This window comes from Sceloporus undulatus, chromosome 2, assembly GCF_019175285.1.
Source record: "Sceloporus undulatus isolate JIND9_A2432 ecotype Alabama chromosome 2, SceUnd_v1.1, whole genome shotgun sequence".
Taxonomy (NCBI): domain Eukaryota; kingdom Metazoa; phylum Chordata; class Lepidosauria; order Squamata; family Phrynosomatidae; genus Sceloporus; species Sceloporus undulatus.
In genome coordinates this window covers 174,759,747-174,774,738 of record NC_056523.1, presented here as the reverse complement: position 1 = coordinate 174,774,738, position 14,992 = coordinate 174,759,747, and the positions used below count along the sequence as shown (strand labels likewise).

General features: G+C 42.8%; 2 protein-coding genes across 3 annotated transcripts in view; both read left to right on the top strand.

The window, feature by feature from the left end:
- The window catches only part of LOC121920794 (homeobox protein Hox-D3-like), a 204,290-nt gene that overhangs the window by 17,247 nt on the left and 172,051 nt on the right, over positions 1 to 14,992 (top strand). The window lies entirely within an intron of this gene.
- On the top strand, positions 6,049 to 10,426 carry HOXC8 (homeobox C8). Its single transcript, XM_042448002.1, has 2 exons — positions 6,049 to 6,567; positions 8,458 to 10,426. Exons 1-2 carry the CDS (start codon positions 6,132 to 6,134, stop codon positions 8,748 to 8,750), a joined length of 729 nt encoding a protein of 242 aa, XP_042303936.1. The 5' UTR covers positions 6,049 to 6,131; the 3' UTR covers positions 8,751 to 10,426.

Here is a 14,992-nt window from a genome sequence, read left to right as displayed (position 1 = left end):
ATCTTTTAAAAAATAAAAAACATTAAAATCTGGAAACCATTACCCCTGCTGATGTCACAAAACGTTTCTTTTGTAACGTCCTGCCTCCGCCAATACTCTGTTTCTCTGCCATTTTGTTTGTTGGGGAGTGTATTTATTTAGGGCTTTGGTTTTGGGGTGCGGCGGCAGGGAGAGAGGAAGGACCGGGGCCGAGAGGACGAGGCCTCCGCCCTGAAAGCAGGGGGTAAAGCCCTTCTTCTTCCCCATCCAGTCCAAGTCTCCAAGGGACCCCCTTGCCACTGGGCGGCAGGGCCTAGGAAGAAAAGCACAAACACAGGCGTCCCCTTGGCAGGGACAATTCCTTATTTGCCCTCTTTGGGATGGGCGATAATAACGACAACGATGATGAGAGTAATAATAGAAAGAATTAGATTTATTAAAAATTAAACATATATTGCCATGTGTGTATGAGAGTGTACCTATTAGAGTGAGGGGCAGTGAAAAGGAGACTGTCTCTCTAATCCTTCCTTCCTTTAATGATATTCTTTCTCCTCTTCCCTCTTCCTTCCTTCCTTCCTTCCTTTTCTTTCTTTCCTCCCTTTCTCCACTCCGTCATCTTCTTCATCTCAGGGAAGCTTGAGGCCATTTTATTAACTTTGATCCTTCACCAGGCTTGTCCAACTCTTCCCCTTTCAACCAGCCTTTCATTTTCAAGATGACTAAAGATGCGAGCTTTTCCTCACCTTTCCCTCCGCCCCACAACTCTCTCCCTTTCCCCGAAGGCCTTTAGCAGGGGGGCTGAACTCCCATTGGAGTAAAAGGGGGGAGAGGGGCGAGAAAAAAGAAAAAGTAAAGGGGGGTTGAGGAGGGGACGACGAAAAGAATGTAAGTTATGCTCCCTTTGTCTCTCTAAGACGGTTGTTCTCTCTTCCTCCCCTCCCTTCCCCTCCCCTCCCCTGCCCACCCCTTCTTTCTTTCTGATTTGCTTTGTTTTATGGGAGAACGCAGGGACAGTTCATGTGCAAGTCTCCCCCGCCTAACCCAACCTTCCCCCCCTCCACACACACACACACACACACACACACACACCTCTCAAATGGCAGGATGGCCCTGGCAGATTTGGGTGGGTGGCCCATGGGTTTACTCGCAAGTAAGCTCCGGCGAGGATTCAAAGCACTTTGTCCTTTCCGAAGTCAATGTCCGCAGGGCTGGAGCCTTCACAGATTGGAGGAGGAGGAAGGAGGTGAAAACGTGGAAGTGTGCCCTGTGTGCCCGTGTGTGCATTTAATGTGTAGGTAATCATTCCTCCGCCTTGCAAAAACGAAGGACTCTCCCCCTCCCATTACCTGGGTGGGTGCATTATTGTTATTATTATTTTTAAAACAAAGAACATCTCTTCATTCCCCCATCTTACTTTTTCTTGTGGAGACGTTTCCAGAAAGAAAGAAAGAAAGAAAGGAACAATTTAGAGCCGACCTGGTTTATCTGCTGTGTTCTGTATACACACCACACACACACACACACTTTGCAGAGAGTGGGGTTTAAGGGAGGAAGAAAGAGAGCTCTCATCTTCAGCTTTTTTTTTGTTGGGGAGGGGGGAGGAGGAAGCGACCCCTTTTGTAGTCGACACAAAAAAGACAGGATACAGCAGCTTTGAAAGCAGCCCATAGGTACACTTCCGCAGACCCAAAAATGCCAGTTTTACAACTCTTGTTTGTCTCACTGCTGAGGGTACTGAATAGGATGGAACAAAACAGGACCCCAGAACCGGCTAGACGTCTGGCCTTAATTGTTTTATGGTTTAAATAAGGTGGGTGCTCTTCTCTTTGAAACCGGATTATTGGAATGTTTTGTCTACCAGCAACAAACAACAGACGCACATCCCCCTCATTCCTCTCTCTCTCTCTCTCTCTCTCCCCCTCCATTGCAAGCCCCCCTCCTCAGAAGAAAAGGAGAGAGATTGAAAGAGAGGGGGGCATCTTTTAAAACACAAGGGGGTGGGATAGGAGGAAACCTGGCGAGGCTGGCGAGAGAATCTGCTCCATTTCGATCGCCCCTATGCGTGCTAAAGTTTTAGTGTGTGGGTGTACACACGCATTTGTTGTCATTGTTGTTGTGATGATGGGTGGTTATGTGAAGGGAAAAGGAGGAGGAACAGGAAAAAATGGTCAAATGTGCTTTTGTCTGTAAATGGTGTATACACCATGTACACACACACACACTTATGTATATATATATATACACACACACACACACACACACACACACACATACACACCCCTCATTTTATCTAGTCTCTCAATATCTCGTTTTATTAAGTCACCCAATATCTCCTATTGATGATTCTTGGCCAGTGCATTCAAAATACATTTATTCATCACCTCTTATTTCCCCCTGGTGTGTGTGTGTGTGTGTGTATACAATTTTATTCCTTTTTCTGTGTGCTGGGGAATGGCATGGAGAAGTATTTTTTTTTAAAGGGTGATGATTGGTGATGGGAGATTTCCATTCCCCCCACCCCTTATTAGTAGTAGTAGTAGTAGTAGTAGTAGTAGTAGTAGTAGTAGTAGTATTTTTACCCAAAGGTTTTTGTTTTGAAGACGGGTGCCTTGGGGAAAGCTGGCGCGAGATGGCGCTGTTGCTCAATCTTAGAAGCAAGGAGTCCCTTCCTTGACAAAGCCTGCGGTTTGACACCTTTAGGCCTCTCGTGGAGAATACAAGGAAATCAGGGATCAGACCTCAAGAAATCAAAGTATATATCCTAAGAATATCGGCTGTGGCTGGAAAAATAAGGTCCAACCCTTGCAGGACCATTGCTTGTTTAACCGAATCCTCCTGCCAGGTTTGTGTGTGTGTGTGTGTGTGTGTGTGTAAATTAGTTTGGCATCGCCCTTCCTAATTGCAGACAAGATCCATGTTATGTAGAAATAAATGTCCATTGAGAGCTGGTAAAGACAAATAAATTGGGGTGTATTTCTGCAATAATGACTGCTTTCAATTTTTTCTTTATTAAATTTAAAAGAAGACACTTTTTTTGGTAATAAATGTAGAAAAGAATCAGTATTTCAGTAGCAAATAATATAGGGGTTTTTTTATTGGAACATGCTTTCTTTTAAATTACAAGATAACAACACACACATAATGTACAATAGATACAGTTGTATTAAGGTAGGCCTAAGCTGGTCTAGTTCACACACATTTATATATAAATTTGAAAAGCCCATCATGATGAAAAATATCATTTTTACAAATCTTAAAAGAGAAAAGGTCCTGGTTTTATTAAAATTGAGACAACACCATCTGACTAAATTGTAATAATTTTTTTTCTACTTGGAAATTATTAACATTTTTTCAGTGATGGCTCCCCTGACTTTTATCACAGAATAATATGTACATCACCTATTATTTTCTTGCATTTCTTAGTTCTGTTCTCCAGATAATTAAAATAAAGATTTGGATGAACAAGTAAATAATGGGAAGTTCACATCTTTCTTCCATTCACGTAACATATTAATCTTCCTGAAGATCATTTTTTGCAAACCCTGCATTTACAGAGCCTGACACCAAATCTGTGGCAACAGCCTGAAGGTTTAGCTGCTGGAATTTAAAAACTGGAAAGCCATATCGATCACCAGCTCTGAGAAATGATTGCATCGACTCCGAAAGTCTTTTCTGCCAATTAAGCCAGGTCTAATCCATGTGGTTGTGAGACGTAGACTGTTCAAGAGCTACTGAGCTTGGCTACAGTATTTTCTTCTTTAACATTTTAGCAAGTTGTCTTCTCTCCGGCGTATATTCAACCATTGCCATTCTTGGGTAATACAGTCCGAAGAGGAGAGGAAAATAAACAAGTATTGGTGCCTTTGTGAGAGAAAGGCAAGGGAAAACCCTCTTCAGGCTGATTTCTTACACACTTTGGAAGGAGGAAGCCCATCTATTTCTTTTATTTTGTAAGCCTTTTGATAAATCTTCCCAACCTGGTACTAAGCCTTTGTTGAAAAAAAAAATTACAGCCTAGTGACAGACTTAGTTGCTGTTAAAATGAGACAAGAAAGATGTCAAAATTAAAGCTATTTTGCTAACAAAAGGGAGAGAAGTGTGTGAAAGAGTAAATATGCTCGTAGATTTGTTCTGAAGGGTGTTTTACTGTTCTGCTCACTTCATAACAGTTGGGATTTCCTCAATACACTCACACACACAAACACACACACACACCTGAAATTAATTTACTTGACATTTTCTGGGGCAGAGGGAGGGGGAAAGAGAGGATATTGGAGGAAGAGGAGGAGGAGCTGCTGCTGCTGCTGAGTTTATGAAAGGGCCTTGAGGATAGTTAATTTACAGAAGTGAGCTTGATTTTTGTCGTCTCTAAGAACCATTATAACACAGGCACACACATGCACAACCCAGGAAATATTAATTTGCAAACTTTAGAAAGAGGGAAGGCTTCTGGTTTTATGCTTCTGTTTAATGGCCTGAGCTTTTTTAATGCAGTCGTAAAAAATGAAGTCTCCCAACTGGAAGCTTTCAGCCAGTGGTCATTCTGGAGTGGAGAAAGAACCGGTGGGGGCGGGGGTGGCATGGCTGCTAGTGGAGAGGCCTTGGCTGTACATAACATCCCACATACACACCACATGCCCATGATATTGGACAATTCCCCACCGTTTGGTAACAGAGATGGGGCCACCCTGCCCAGAAACGCCGCCGAAATCTCCTGCTGATCCCCTTTCCTTTCCTTTGCCCACAAGAGACTTCCTGCAGGCATCATCTCCTTGTTGCTTTCCAGTGACCTCTTTCTTCTCTTTTTTTGAATGAGAGTATCCATCCATAGGTCCAAAGAAAACAGAGTAACCTCCCACAGTCCTTGTTGTCGTTGCTGTTGTGGTTAAGAAGGCAAATCTATACGTACAAAAGAGATCCACAAGCAGCAGAGGAAAATCATTTTCATCATTTTCTGTTTTATGGTGGTGGTGGTGGTGTTTTTGTTTTGTTTTTCCTGAAGCACTTTATTTCTTTCCCTTCCCCACTAATCATAACACACACTCACACACCACATGAGTGACACCCATAAGAGTAGGGACAATTTCCCTTACAAGACAAGGGGGTTGAATTTTGAAAGAAGGGAGGGGGTTCCCTTGCTTGCCACCAGCCTCTGGCCTACTAAGAGTGCCTCCTGTTTATGCCCTACCCTTCCTTAAAAATAATGACGGGAGGGGGTGGCATTTTATACCGAATTACCTGTTGAAGTAACCTAAATTGACCTCTCTGGCGCATGTATTTGCTCAGACAAGTGAAGAGGCTCCGTTGCTGGAGGAGGAGGAGGAGGAGGAGGGGAGTGTTGAAGAGCACCTAAGGGTATTCCTGCGCACCTTTCATAACCCTTGGTTTCATGCACCAGCTATGAGGGTGCCTCTGTTTTTGTTCCCCCTTTTCCTCCTCCTGAAGGGCTGCTGCTTCTTTTTCACCTCCCCGTCACCCCCGATTTCCTTGTCATTTTCTTCCTAGCCTGTCTTGTGCTGGTGGTGGATTGATGAATCCAGATCGCGTGTGAGCCAGAGAGAGAGAGAGAGAGAGAAAGAGAGAGAGAGAGAGGAGAGAGAGAGAGAGAGAGAGGCTCACCACCGGGATTTTGAGGAATTTGCCTGTGGTGTTAAAGGGAAGGGAACAAGTAAGAGAAACTGCGAGAGAGCTCTACCTATCGACGGATATAAGAGAAGTCAAGAGCATTAGGCATAAGCAGCCATACCCACTCAGGCACTATGAAGCGTCTTTGAGAGAGAGAGGGAGAGGGAGAGGGAGGGAGAGGGAAAGAGAGAGAGAGAGAGAGAGAGAGAGAGAGAGAGGGGGGGAGCGCATTTAAACAAAAAACAAAAAACAACCCACAACCAGCTACTAACCAGGACTTTGCAGAGTCCAGGGAGAGGGAAAAGCGAGAACCCTTAGCCCTGATCTCTTCCAGAATTAAAGACTTCCTTTTTTTTCCTTTTTCTTTTCCAATAACAACAACAATAATAACAATATTTATTTATTTATATATCTATATTTTTTTAAATTGGGGAAGAGGTTGGCTCTTCCCCCTTCTTCCTTCCTCTCTTCCTCCCTCCCTCCCTTCCTTGCTTCCTTCCTTCTCTCCTTCCGTTCATGCGAGAGCCATGAGTTCCTACTTTGTCAACCCGCTTTTCTCCAAGTACAAAGGCGGCGAGTCCCTGGAACCAACTTACTACGACTGCCGGTTTCCACAAAGTGTAAGCAGGAGCCACGCTCTGGTGTACGGTCCGGGCACCACGGCTCCGGGCTTCCAGCACCCTTCCCACCACGTCCAGGAGTTCTTCCACCACGGAACCTCCAGCATCTCGAACTCGGGATACCAGCAGAACCCCTGCGCCTTGGCGTGCCACGGAGACGCTTCCAAATTCTATGGATACGAAGCCCTACCAAGGCAGTCGCTTTATGGTGCCCAGCAAGAGGCAACCGTGGTACAATATCCTGACTGTAAATCCTCCTCCAACAGTAACTCTAGCGAGGGACAAGGGCATTTAAATCAAAATTCTTCTCCCAGCCTTATGTTCCCATGGATGAGACCTCACGGTTAGGATCAATTTTTTTTGTCTCTCTCTCTCTCTTCTTCTTCTTTTCTACTTTAATGTGTTCTTGTCTATTTTAAGGAAAGAAAGAAAGAGGGGGTGGTGGTGGGGGGTTGGAGTGGGGGGGAATGGGGGTTTGGGGGTGGAAGTATCTCTATTTTTGAGGGGCAGCGAGAAGAAATAGAAAGGCTGCTTGTTCTTTTTTTCCTGTTGGGGCTGGCGGGGGGGGGTGCTTTTTTTAAGGGGAAAGGAAAGTAAACAAGGGTCGTCTTCGAAAAGCCAGCAAGGTGATTTCTGAGTTTAAATCACAATAAAGTAAAACTTTTTCTCTCTCTCTTTTTAATGGCTTTGCCTCGAGGAGAGCAATAAAATACAGCTCCCACGAGGTTATTAGCATGTTGATAATACGCTGCTTTTCTCCCCACATACCCCCCCCCCCACATACCCCTTTAAAAATGTCAGACAGCTTTTCTTAACTGCTTGACATTTGGAGCTAAAAAGGTAGCTTTAAAAAGAAAAGAACAAGAGCAAGAGAAGTCTCAGAGCATCCGATATTTCGAGAGAGCTTTAAACTGAGCGGCTTTCAACTTGTAAATGTCAACTTTTGTTCAGAGATTTGTTTATTTATTTATTTTAATGAAAAGAGGGAGGTATTTTCAGATACAGCGATGACAATGATGTTGTGGACGATAGGAGAAGTAGTAATAGGGATAATGACGATGATAACAATAACAATAATAATCAGATTATTACTACTATTGTTATTATTACTACTATTATAATCACATTATTACTACTATTATTACTAACCACTAATAATAATCATGCTACCACTGGGTAGACTTAGTGTAAAGAGAGTGCATGGGTAGACTTAGTCTATATGTAACTCTCACCCTCCTAGCATGCTACTTGGAAGGCTTTTAAATTCAAAACACACCAAATCTGTCTTGGTTTTAAGAGGAGAATTAAAAGGCAACGTTCCTATTTTCAGAGCAGTTGACCCCTAACAATTACGAGGATCTCGGCCCAGGAAACCTTCAAGACATAAAAAGCAGATTTTATTTTTATTTTTATCTTTTTAAGGCTAGAAGTTGTTATTGTTATGACTGACAGATCTGAATTCAAAGCAAGCCTTTAGCAGGACAGTTTCTAGAGACAGGGTGATGGCTTGTGTGTAGCAAATACATGCAAATTATAGTGTTGTTGTTGTGTGTGTTTTTTTATTTAAAAAACTACACTAAATAATCAAATTGTTATTGTACTCACAGTTTTGTTTGTGTGTATATATGTGTGTGTTGGCAGAGGCATGCATATGGATGGATAAAGAAGACACTCCCACATATAGCAGAAGCAATGTTCCCCCCCACAACACACACACACACACACACACACACACACAAACCCCTTTCAAATGAAAATTTAAAAACAAACAAGAAATAGGAAGGAAATGCCTGCTAGCTGCAAAGAGACAGAGAAACAAGCAGCCTGTATACATTTGTATGTGTGTGCATGTGTAGCCATGTGTCTATATGCATGTATATATACACACAACAGCAACAACAACAGTGTTTCCACTAGGAAGTCAAAAGTCAATATTGCCCAAACAGAGGATGGGAGAAGAGAGAGGATGCAGAAGGGCAGACTCTGGGGAACTAAGGCTATTTTACTTAAATAAATGATTTCTTTCATAAGTGTCGGTAGGAATGCTCCAAAGATTTTGGTGGGCAAAAGTGAAGTGGAAAGAGGGGGGACAGAGAGAGCTGGCCTTTAAGGGAGAAGAAGGCAAAGTGAAAGGAAAGAGAGGAGACCCTAAAAAGTTCAATGCATATGTACATATGTGTGTGTGTATATATATCCCTCTATATCTCCTGTCCTTGTTGTTGCTGTTTCACAGCCCCCGGAAGGCGCAGCGGCAGGCAGACTTACAGCCGGTATCAGACCTTGGAGCTAGAGAAGGAGTTCCTCTTCAACCCCTATCTGACTCGGAAGCGGCGCATTGAGGTCTCTCACGCCCTGGGACTGACAGAGAGGCAGGTCAAGATATGGTTCCAGAACAGGAGGATGAAATGGAAGAAAGAAAACAACAAGGATAAGCTCCCGGGAGCCAGGGACGAGGAGAAAACGGAGGAGGAAACCAACGAGGAAGAGGAAAAAGAAGAGGAGGAAAAAGAAGAAAGCAAGGACTGAGCCTCTCCCTCAGCTCCTTGAAGTCCTCGTTTTATGGCAGATGATAAATCGAGATGTTTACGACGGTCATTCGCTTTTATAGAGTATAGAATGGAGAGACTCTCACACAACAGTAACTACCTGTCAAACAGTTGTATTCCCCCCCCCGTTTTTTTTTTTTACAATCATAGAGCTTCCCTTGCTTTCCCCCCAACCCCTTATACAGTGTATTTCCCTCCCCTGAAAAATGTGTTTAATTTTTCTTCCCAATGAATAAAGGTAGAACTGGATTGACTGCAACACAGCCTAAATCCAGCAGAATCCATCCCCATAGCAATGGATCTCAGCAGCAGCAGCAGCAGCAGCAAGAATGAAACCCCTCCCCAACCCCTGCTTTTTGGCTATATTGTAGTTAGAAATAAATACATGCCATCTTAGATATTTATTTAGAGGGCAGGACCTTGTTTTCCCAAAGTCTGATAGTGGAAAAGGGATTGGTGGATGGATTGGGAATATATGACAACGCTTTCTGCTTAGATTCCACTTAAAGCAAACCTTAACACTACCCATCAACAGCAAAGCTATCTACCTACCTACATGTCCTGCCATGCTAAGATCCCAGTTTGGATTTTCAATTTGTAGCTGTACCTATCCAAGGACAATATTTCGGTGTGTATGTCTGTGTATTTATGGAGGGGGGAGATGGAGGCTGGAGAGATGCCTTGAGGACAGAGCCACATACTTCCTACTTATATATATATATATATATGAACATATCTGTATGCAAAACCTACCTATCTCTGCGCCCTGCGATTTGGCAGGCAAAGGTGATCGCCCTGGGCACCTCCACTTGGGGAAAGGCCCCATGCAGATCAATGGGGGTTTACGCTTGAGTCAATATGCCTAGGGGGGCTGTGAAGGACCTGAGACTATCTAACGATTATTTCTATGGGCGTTGTTTACTAGATTACTTGTGTGAGCACTCGAAATTCTTAACATACTACCTAGTGGGAAACCTGCAATAATCATCTTAGCAACAAGGTGGGGGCTTACACGTACTAAAAGCAAAAAGGAAATGAAAGGGGAGGGGAGGGGGAAAAGAAAAGGAACTTCGTGGAAATCATTTCAAAATTAAGAGTTGTGTATTGCCCTAATGCAAGCTACTAAGTAGCATAATAATAATGAATAATAATAATAATGAAAAAAAGTTGAAAAAATAGAAAAAATACCATTGTAATGTATCTTATCACTACCTATAGAAGGAGTCATGCTTTGAAAGTATTTGTAACGCGGTTTTGTTGTCGTATGTTGCTGCTTATTTTTTTCTTGGAAAATAAATAATTAAAGTAATAATAATAATAATTCCCAACAACTGAAACTGCCTAGATAAGAACGCACAGTATTGTATGATTTTATTGTGCTTATAATGTAGTTTAGGACTTAAATTGCACTGAATGTATAGTTATCTATTTGTCTTGACTTATCTGTTAATGCAACATGCTCGAATTACACCGACACACACACACACACACACACATACTCACACACACACGAAAAAGTTATCATTTGTTTTATGTAAAACCATAGTCCTCTGCGTGTTCAAAACTCTGAATGTAGCAATTTCTGCCAGAAGTCCAATTCTGGTCACCGTGGATTTGTATTGTATACGTGAGACATTACGTAAATAAACAATAAAAATTGAGGGGAAAAAAAACATCGAGGCTTGAGGCTTCTTAAATACTTTGGCAATTCTTTAGACCCACACCTGTACCTGCACCATAGCTCTGGGTGGATTCATACGTTCAAAGTTACCTAACAGTTCAAAACCAAGACCCAGCTTTTCACTTCTGAAGAAAGGAGGCGTTACATTGGCACGTTCCCAGACGGGATTAAAATCCTAAATGCATTGACTTGGGACCCGGAAGACAGGGGTGGCATACGGCGTAACAGCTGGACAGCAACTGAACAAACCAAGGCAGGAGGTGACATTCCCTCCGACTAAGTCCAGCACTTCAGTCTCGGCAATATGGGACCATCCAGGGAGACCTCTTAGCCTGCGACCCCAAAAGGCATCTGCTAGGGAGTGAGCCCCACCGAACTCTGTGGAATTTACTCCCCAGTAGTTATGCCTAAACTTGGACTGCAGGTAAAGGACACAATGCCGATATCTACATAAAGATTCACAAATGGTTTCATGGTAGGGACACGTGGATTATTACTTTCTCTCGCCCAAGTTTAATTCTATTATTATTATTATTATTATTATTATTATTTTTCTATTGGTAGGTTCCTATTTACTACCTAAGCTGGTGTTTTTTTTTAAAAATTCTATGTTGTGAAGTCGAAGGCTTTCATGGCCGGCACCCATAGATTTTTGTGGGTTTTTCAGGCTATGTGGCCATGTTCTAGAAGAGTTTATTCTCGGAAGATGCCAGCCACAGCTGCTGGCGAAACATCAGGAATAAACTCTTCTCGAACATGGCCACACAGCCAGAAAAACCCACAAAAAACTATTTAAAATGTTGGCTTTCACTGCCATTCTTCGGAACAGCAGTCCATCGAAAAACCTCAGAGTCCGATCCTTCAAGTGTAAAGTTATGGGCTCTTTTTCATCCTATAACTGATGCACAAAGGTGGGATCAGATCGCAGGGATCGGGTTTGCCTCAGGTCCCTCTCCAACCCTCAGGATGAAAAAGAATTGAAAGGACCATTGTGGAGGCATTCAACTGGGCTTTGCGAGGTAATATACTCTGCACACTCAGAACATGCTAAATGATAGGTCCCATCCTGTGCGTTTATGCAGGCTGATCCACTTTTACTTGACTATAATGCTGTTTATTTGGGTGAATTGTAATTGTACGGATTCTTGCAGGTCTGAACGTCTTCTCTTTTTCTCTCCCTCCATCTGTGGCAAACACAGATACCCACACAGCCCAGCATAATGGGATAGTTTGTCTAGTTTGCGGGTTGGGGAGAAAGACGTGGGAATACTCTCTGATTGTGTTGGTGTGCGTGTGTGTGTGTGGGGGGGGGACAACGACATATTCCTATAGACATCTTCCTCTATTTGGTATGCTGTGAAAATAGACTGCATCCTCTATTGGAATCTGGTATGAAAATGGACAGGTTGTTTATGCTGATACCCAGATAAAGGACTGCGAGATTCCTGAGATAACATCCTGGCTTTAGTCAACTGGATCTGGAAAAGATACTGGGAGGTTTGGGACATTCTTAACTTCCAAAAACCAGCCCAGAGTTCCTGAAATATGTCAGTGACTACAGTGTGTGTGTGTGTGTGTGTGTGTGTGTGTTTCTCTCTGTATGTGAAGTGCTGGACACTGCAGAAGGAAACTGTGCAAGGAGGGAGGGAATGGGATCTCTATTTCTTCTACCTCCCCGCATCAATATTTCAATATTTTTTTAAAGGATCTCTGCGAAGTGCTTTTATCCGCAGAAAGTTGCAGCCATACCCAAATACCCAACATCTTCTCCAAAGGTCTTTACTTCTATAGGCACCCCAGAGGAAGCCGTGAACCTGGAAAAAAAATGATAATAAATAAATAATTATAATATAATACTAAAAAAATAGGCAAGTCGAGGGCAGGTTACCTGCAAAGGCACACCTTTCTCCCGACAGGCATTAAAGGAGGGTCCTTTCCCTGTCTCTCCCTTCCCGCCCAAGGCACCCCTGATTCCCAAGTGATGAATGCGGGGTGGCTCTGCAGTCTTCTTCAAAATTCTTGTTAGGATCATATTTGACTGGGAAAAGGGGGGAAAAATGACAGAGAGAGAATGCACAAGACGAAGGGAAATCAGGACCATTTTAGGTACTATAGTGCATGGCTAATAAAAGTCGGCTCGGCAGGATTCGAATTCACAACACCAAGTTTCCGCTCTTGGCCCGAGAGGCGCACGCAGCCCCTATTTATTGCAAGGCTTCTCTTTGGAGTGGACACCCCTAGACGCCATCCATTCGCCTCTTCTTTGCAAAGGATCAGCCATAAGGTTTGCCAGGCTTTATGAGGCTGCAGAGTAGCAAGGTAAGCCCTTTTATTACGTATCCTAACTAAGGTAAGGGCCAGGCCTATAGTGTGAGTGTGTGTATGTGTGTATTACACCGCATCTCTCTCTCTCTCTCTCTCTCTCTCTCTATATATATATATATATATATATATATATGTGGTATTTATATACACACATACCATAAATACCTGATATACGTATGGTATACCATATATAGTCTATACCACATGCATATCTGGTATTTATCCCTCTCACCCGGCCATGGCCATCATGGGTTTAAACCCCGGAGCAAAAAGCTGAACCCCTCACTCCAAAGCCAAGCTCGAGGACACCTTATTCTCTTCCAAAGCTGATCCATATTCGTTGGGTTTATCATCATCATCCTCTCTTCCCCATCTTCTTCCTCCTTTCCCTCCATCCAAGGTTTTAAGGGACAGTGGGTTTTAAATAGCTACTAGAAGAGGCGAGGAAACTTAGTTAATTTCAAAATAAGGCAAGTGGGAAGGGAAGGCAAGGGTGGGGGCACAACACAGGTGGGGGGGGGGGGGAATGGGGAAAAAAGCTGTATCTGCAGTCTATCCATCATATTTAAGTCCACATTCCTAAGTGGTTTGATTTGGAGGAATCTCCCGAACGAGACTTATCTATCATAGGGTTAGAAGTTAAATTATTGAAATTGCAAGGAAAAGCTGTTCCATTTTGGGATGGGGGGATGTTTATAGCTTATAGGCAACGCAACCAATTCACATCTTTAGATAAAATGCGGCTTTTATTTTATTTTATTTTTTATTTTGGTAATCACTTCATTTTCATTTGAAGAGGAAAGGAGGAGAAAGACAGGGGAAAAAGGGGGGGGAGAGAAAAGGGCCATTTTTATGGGGCGAAGTAATTTGAAAGAAGATAACGCTTTTCACAAAGTGGCTGATTCGGAAATGATCATTACTTCAGTATTACTGAAATGAGGTTCATCCACCCGCCTGGAGTAAGAAATATCATCGTATTCTGTGGAGGTTTTTTTTAATTTTATTAGCCAATCAAAATTCCTTCAAATCTCCATTTGTGATTTGTGAAAAAAAATATAATTCCTCGAAAAGCTGCATTGGAACATATTGCTCATTTTCTCTTAATTTATTATTCTAATCACAGCAGCCGTTACATGATAATGCACCCATTAAGTGGGAGGGGAGAAATGCTGTGTAAAGTAATTTCGATTCGATATCGGGCAATGTATACACAAATTGGCTTTTTGACACATATACTCCAAAGTTTGGAGGCCCAAGTTTTCAGGCAGAAACCCAGAATAATGGAAAAGAGGAAAGTCCCTAAAATAAAGTCGAGGGTAACTGATTTCCCTCCAGTCTCTTTCTTTCGCCACTCCTTCCTCTCTTCTCGCTTTCCTTCCTTCTTTCCTTCTTTCTTTCCTATTCAGTTCTTCCTTTTCCCCTATTCAGTTTCAAGTCGGGAATTTCATATTCTTCTTGCAAAGTTAGGCCATCTTTCTATCTCTTCTTCTTCTTCTCCACCTCCCGGTAGCAGATGCGACATGAAATCTGTAGTATCACCTAAAGAAAAGGAGCAGGCGACCCAGTGTCCAGAGCTAGGAAGTTGTGTGAAGGGGCCAGGAAGAGATACAAAAGGAAAGGGGGAATGAGTGGAAGTCTGCGCAAAAATGTGCAGGACAGGTTATGCTTGCTCCGTGGCAGAGAGATAAACAGTTCCTGTTCTTTTTATGGGACCTCTTTTCTCCCTGGAAAACGGAGGAGCGTCCATTGTCTCTCCCCAGTCGCTCTTGTGACAACGGTTCCTTCCTCGTCGTAACTTTTAACTACCTGTTATAAAATTTATGGGTGGTTTGTAAAAAGGAGGAAAAAAAGTAATTTGCCTTCCATCCGGTTGGACTGCAAGCTATACTGTGGTTTCAGACAGACACATACTGGCCCATGTATTGGGGAATACACCCACACCTTGCTTTTCCCAAAGAGGAAACACCGGAACCTGCCTAAAACAAAAGTGAACAGTCTGGAAGAAGAAGAAGAAGAAGGAAAGAGGAATAGAGGGCACAATCCAGCTCCATTAGTCCAATGAAATATCTATTGGAAGGCAGGTAAAACCAGGCAGAAACTGAAATACAAAGCAGACTTGCACAAGCTCAATTTTTCTGTCTTCCACCCAAAGTGATGACTTGTGTTTTTTTTAATGAATACTTGCTCACTCATCAATTATAGCATTTTCAACAATC

What these genes read in the sequence shown, in the direction of transcription:
- HOXC8 (XM_042448002.1), top strand. Translation starts at nt 6,132, where the DNA reads ATGAGTTCCTACTTTGTCAACCCGCTTTTCTCCAAGTACAAAGGCGGC. An exon ending in CCCATGGATGAGACCTCACG is followed by an intron (nt 6,568 to 8,457) that starts GTTAGGATCAAT and finishes GCTGTTTCACAG; the next exon opens with CCCCCGGAAGGCGCAGCGGC.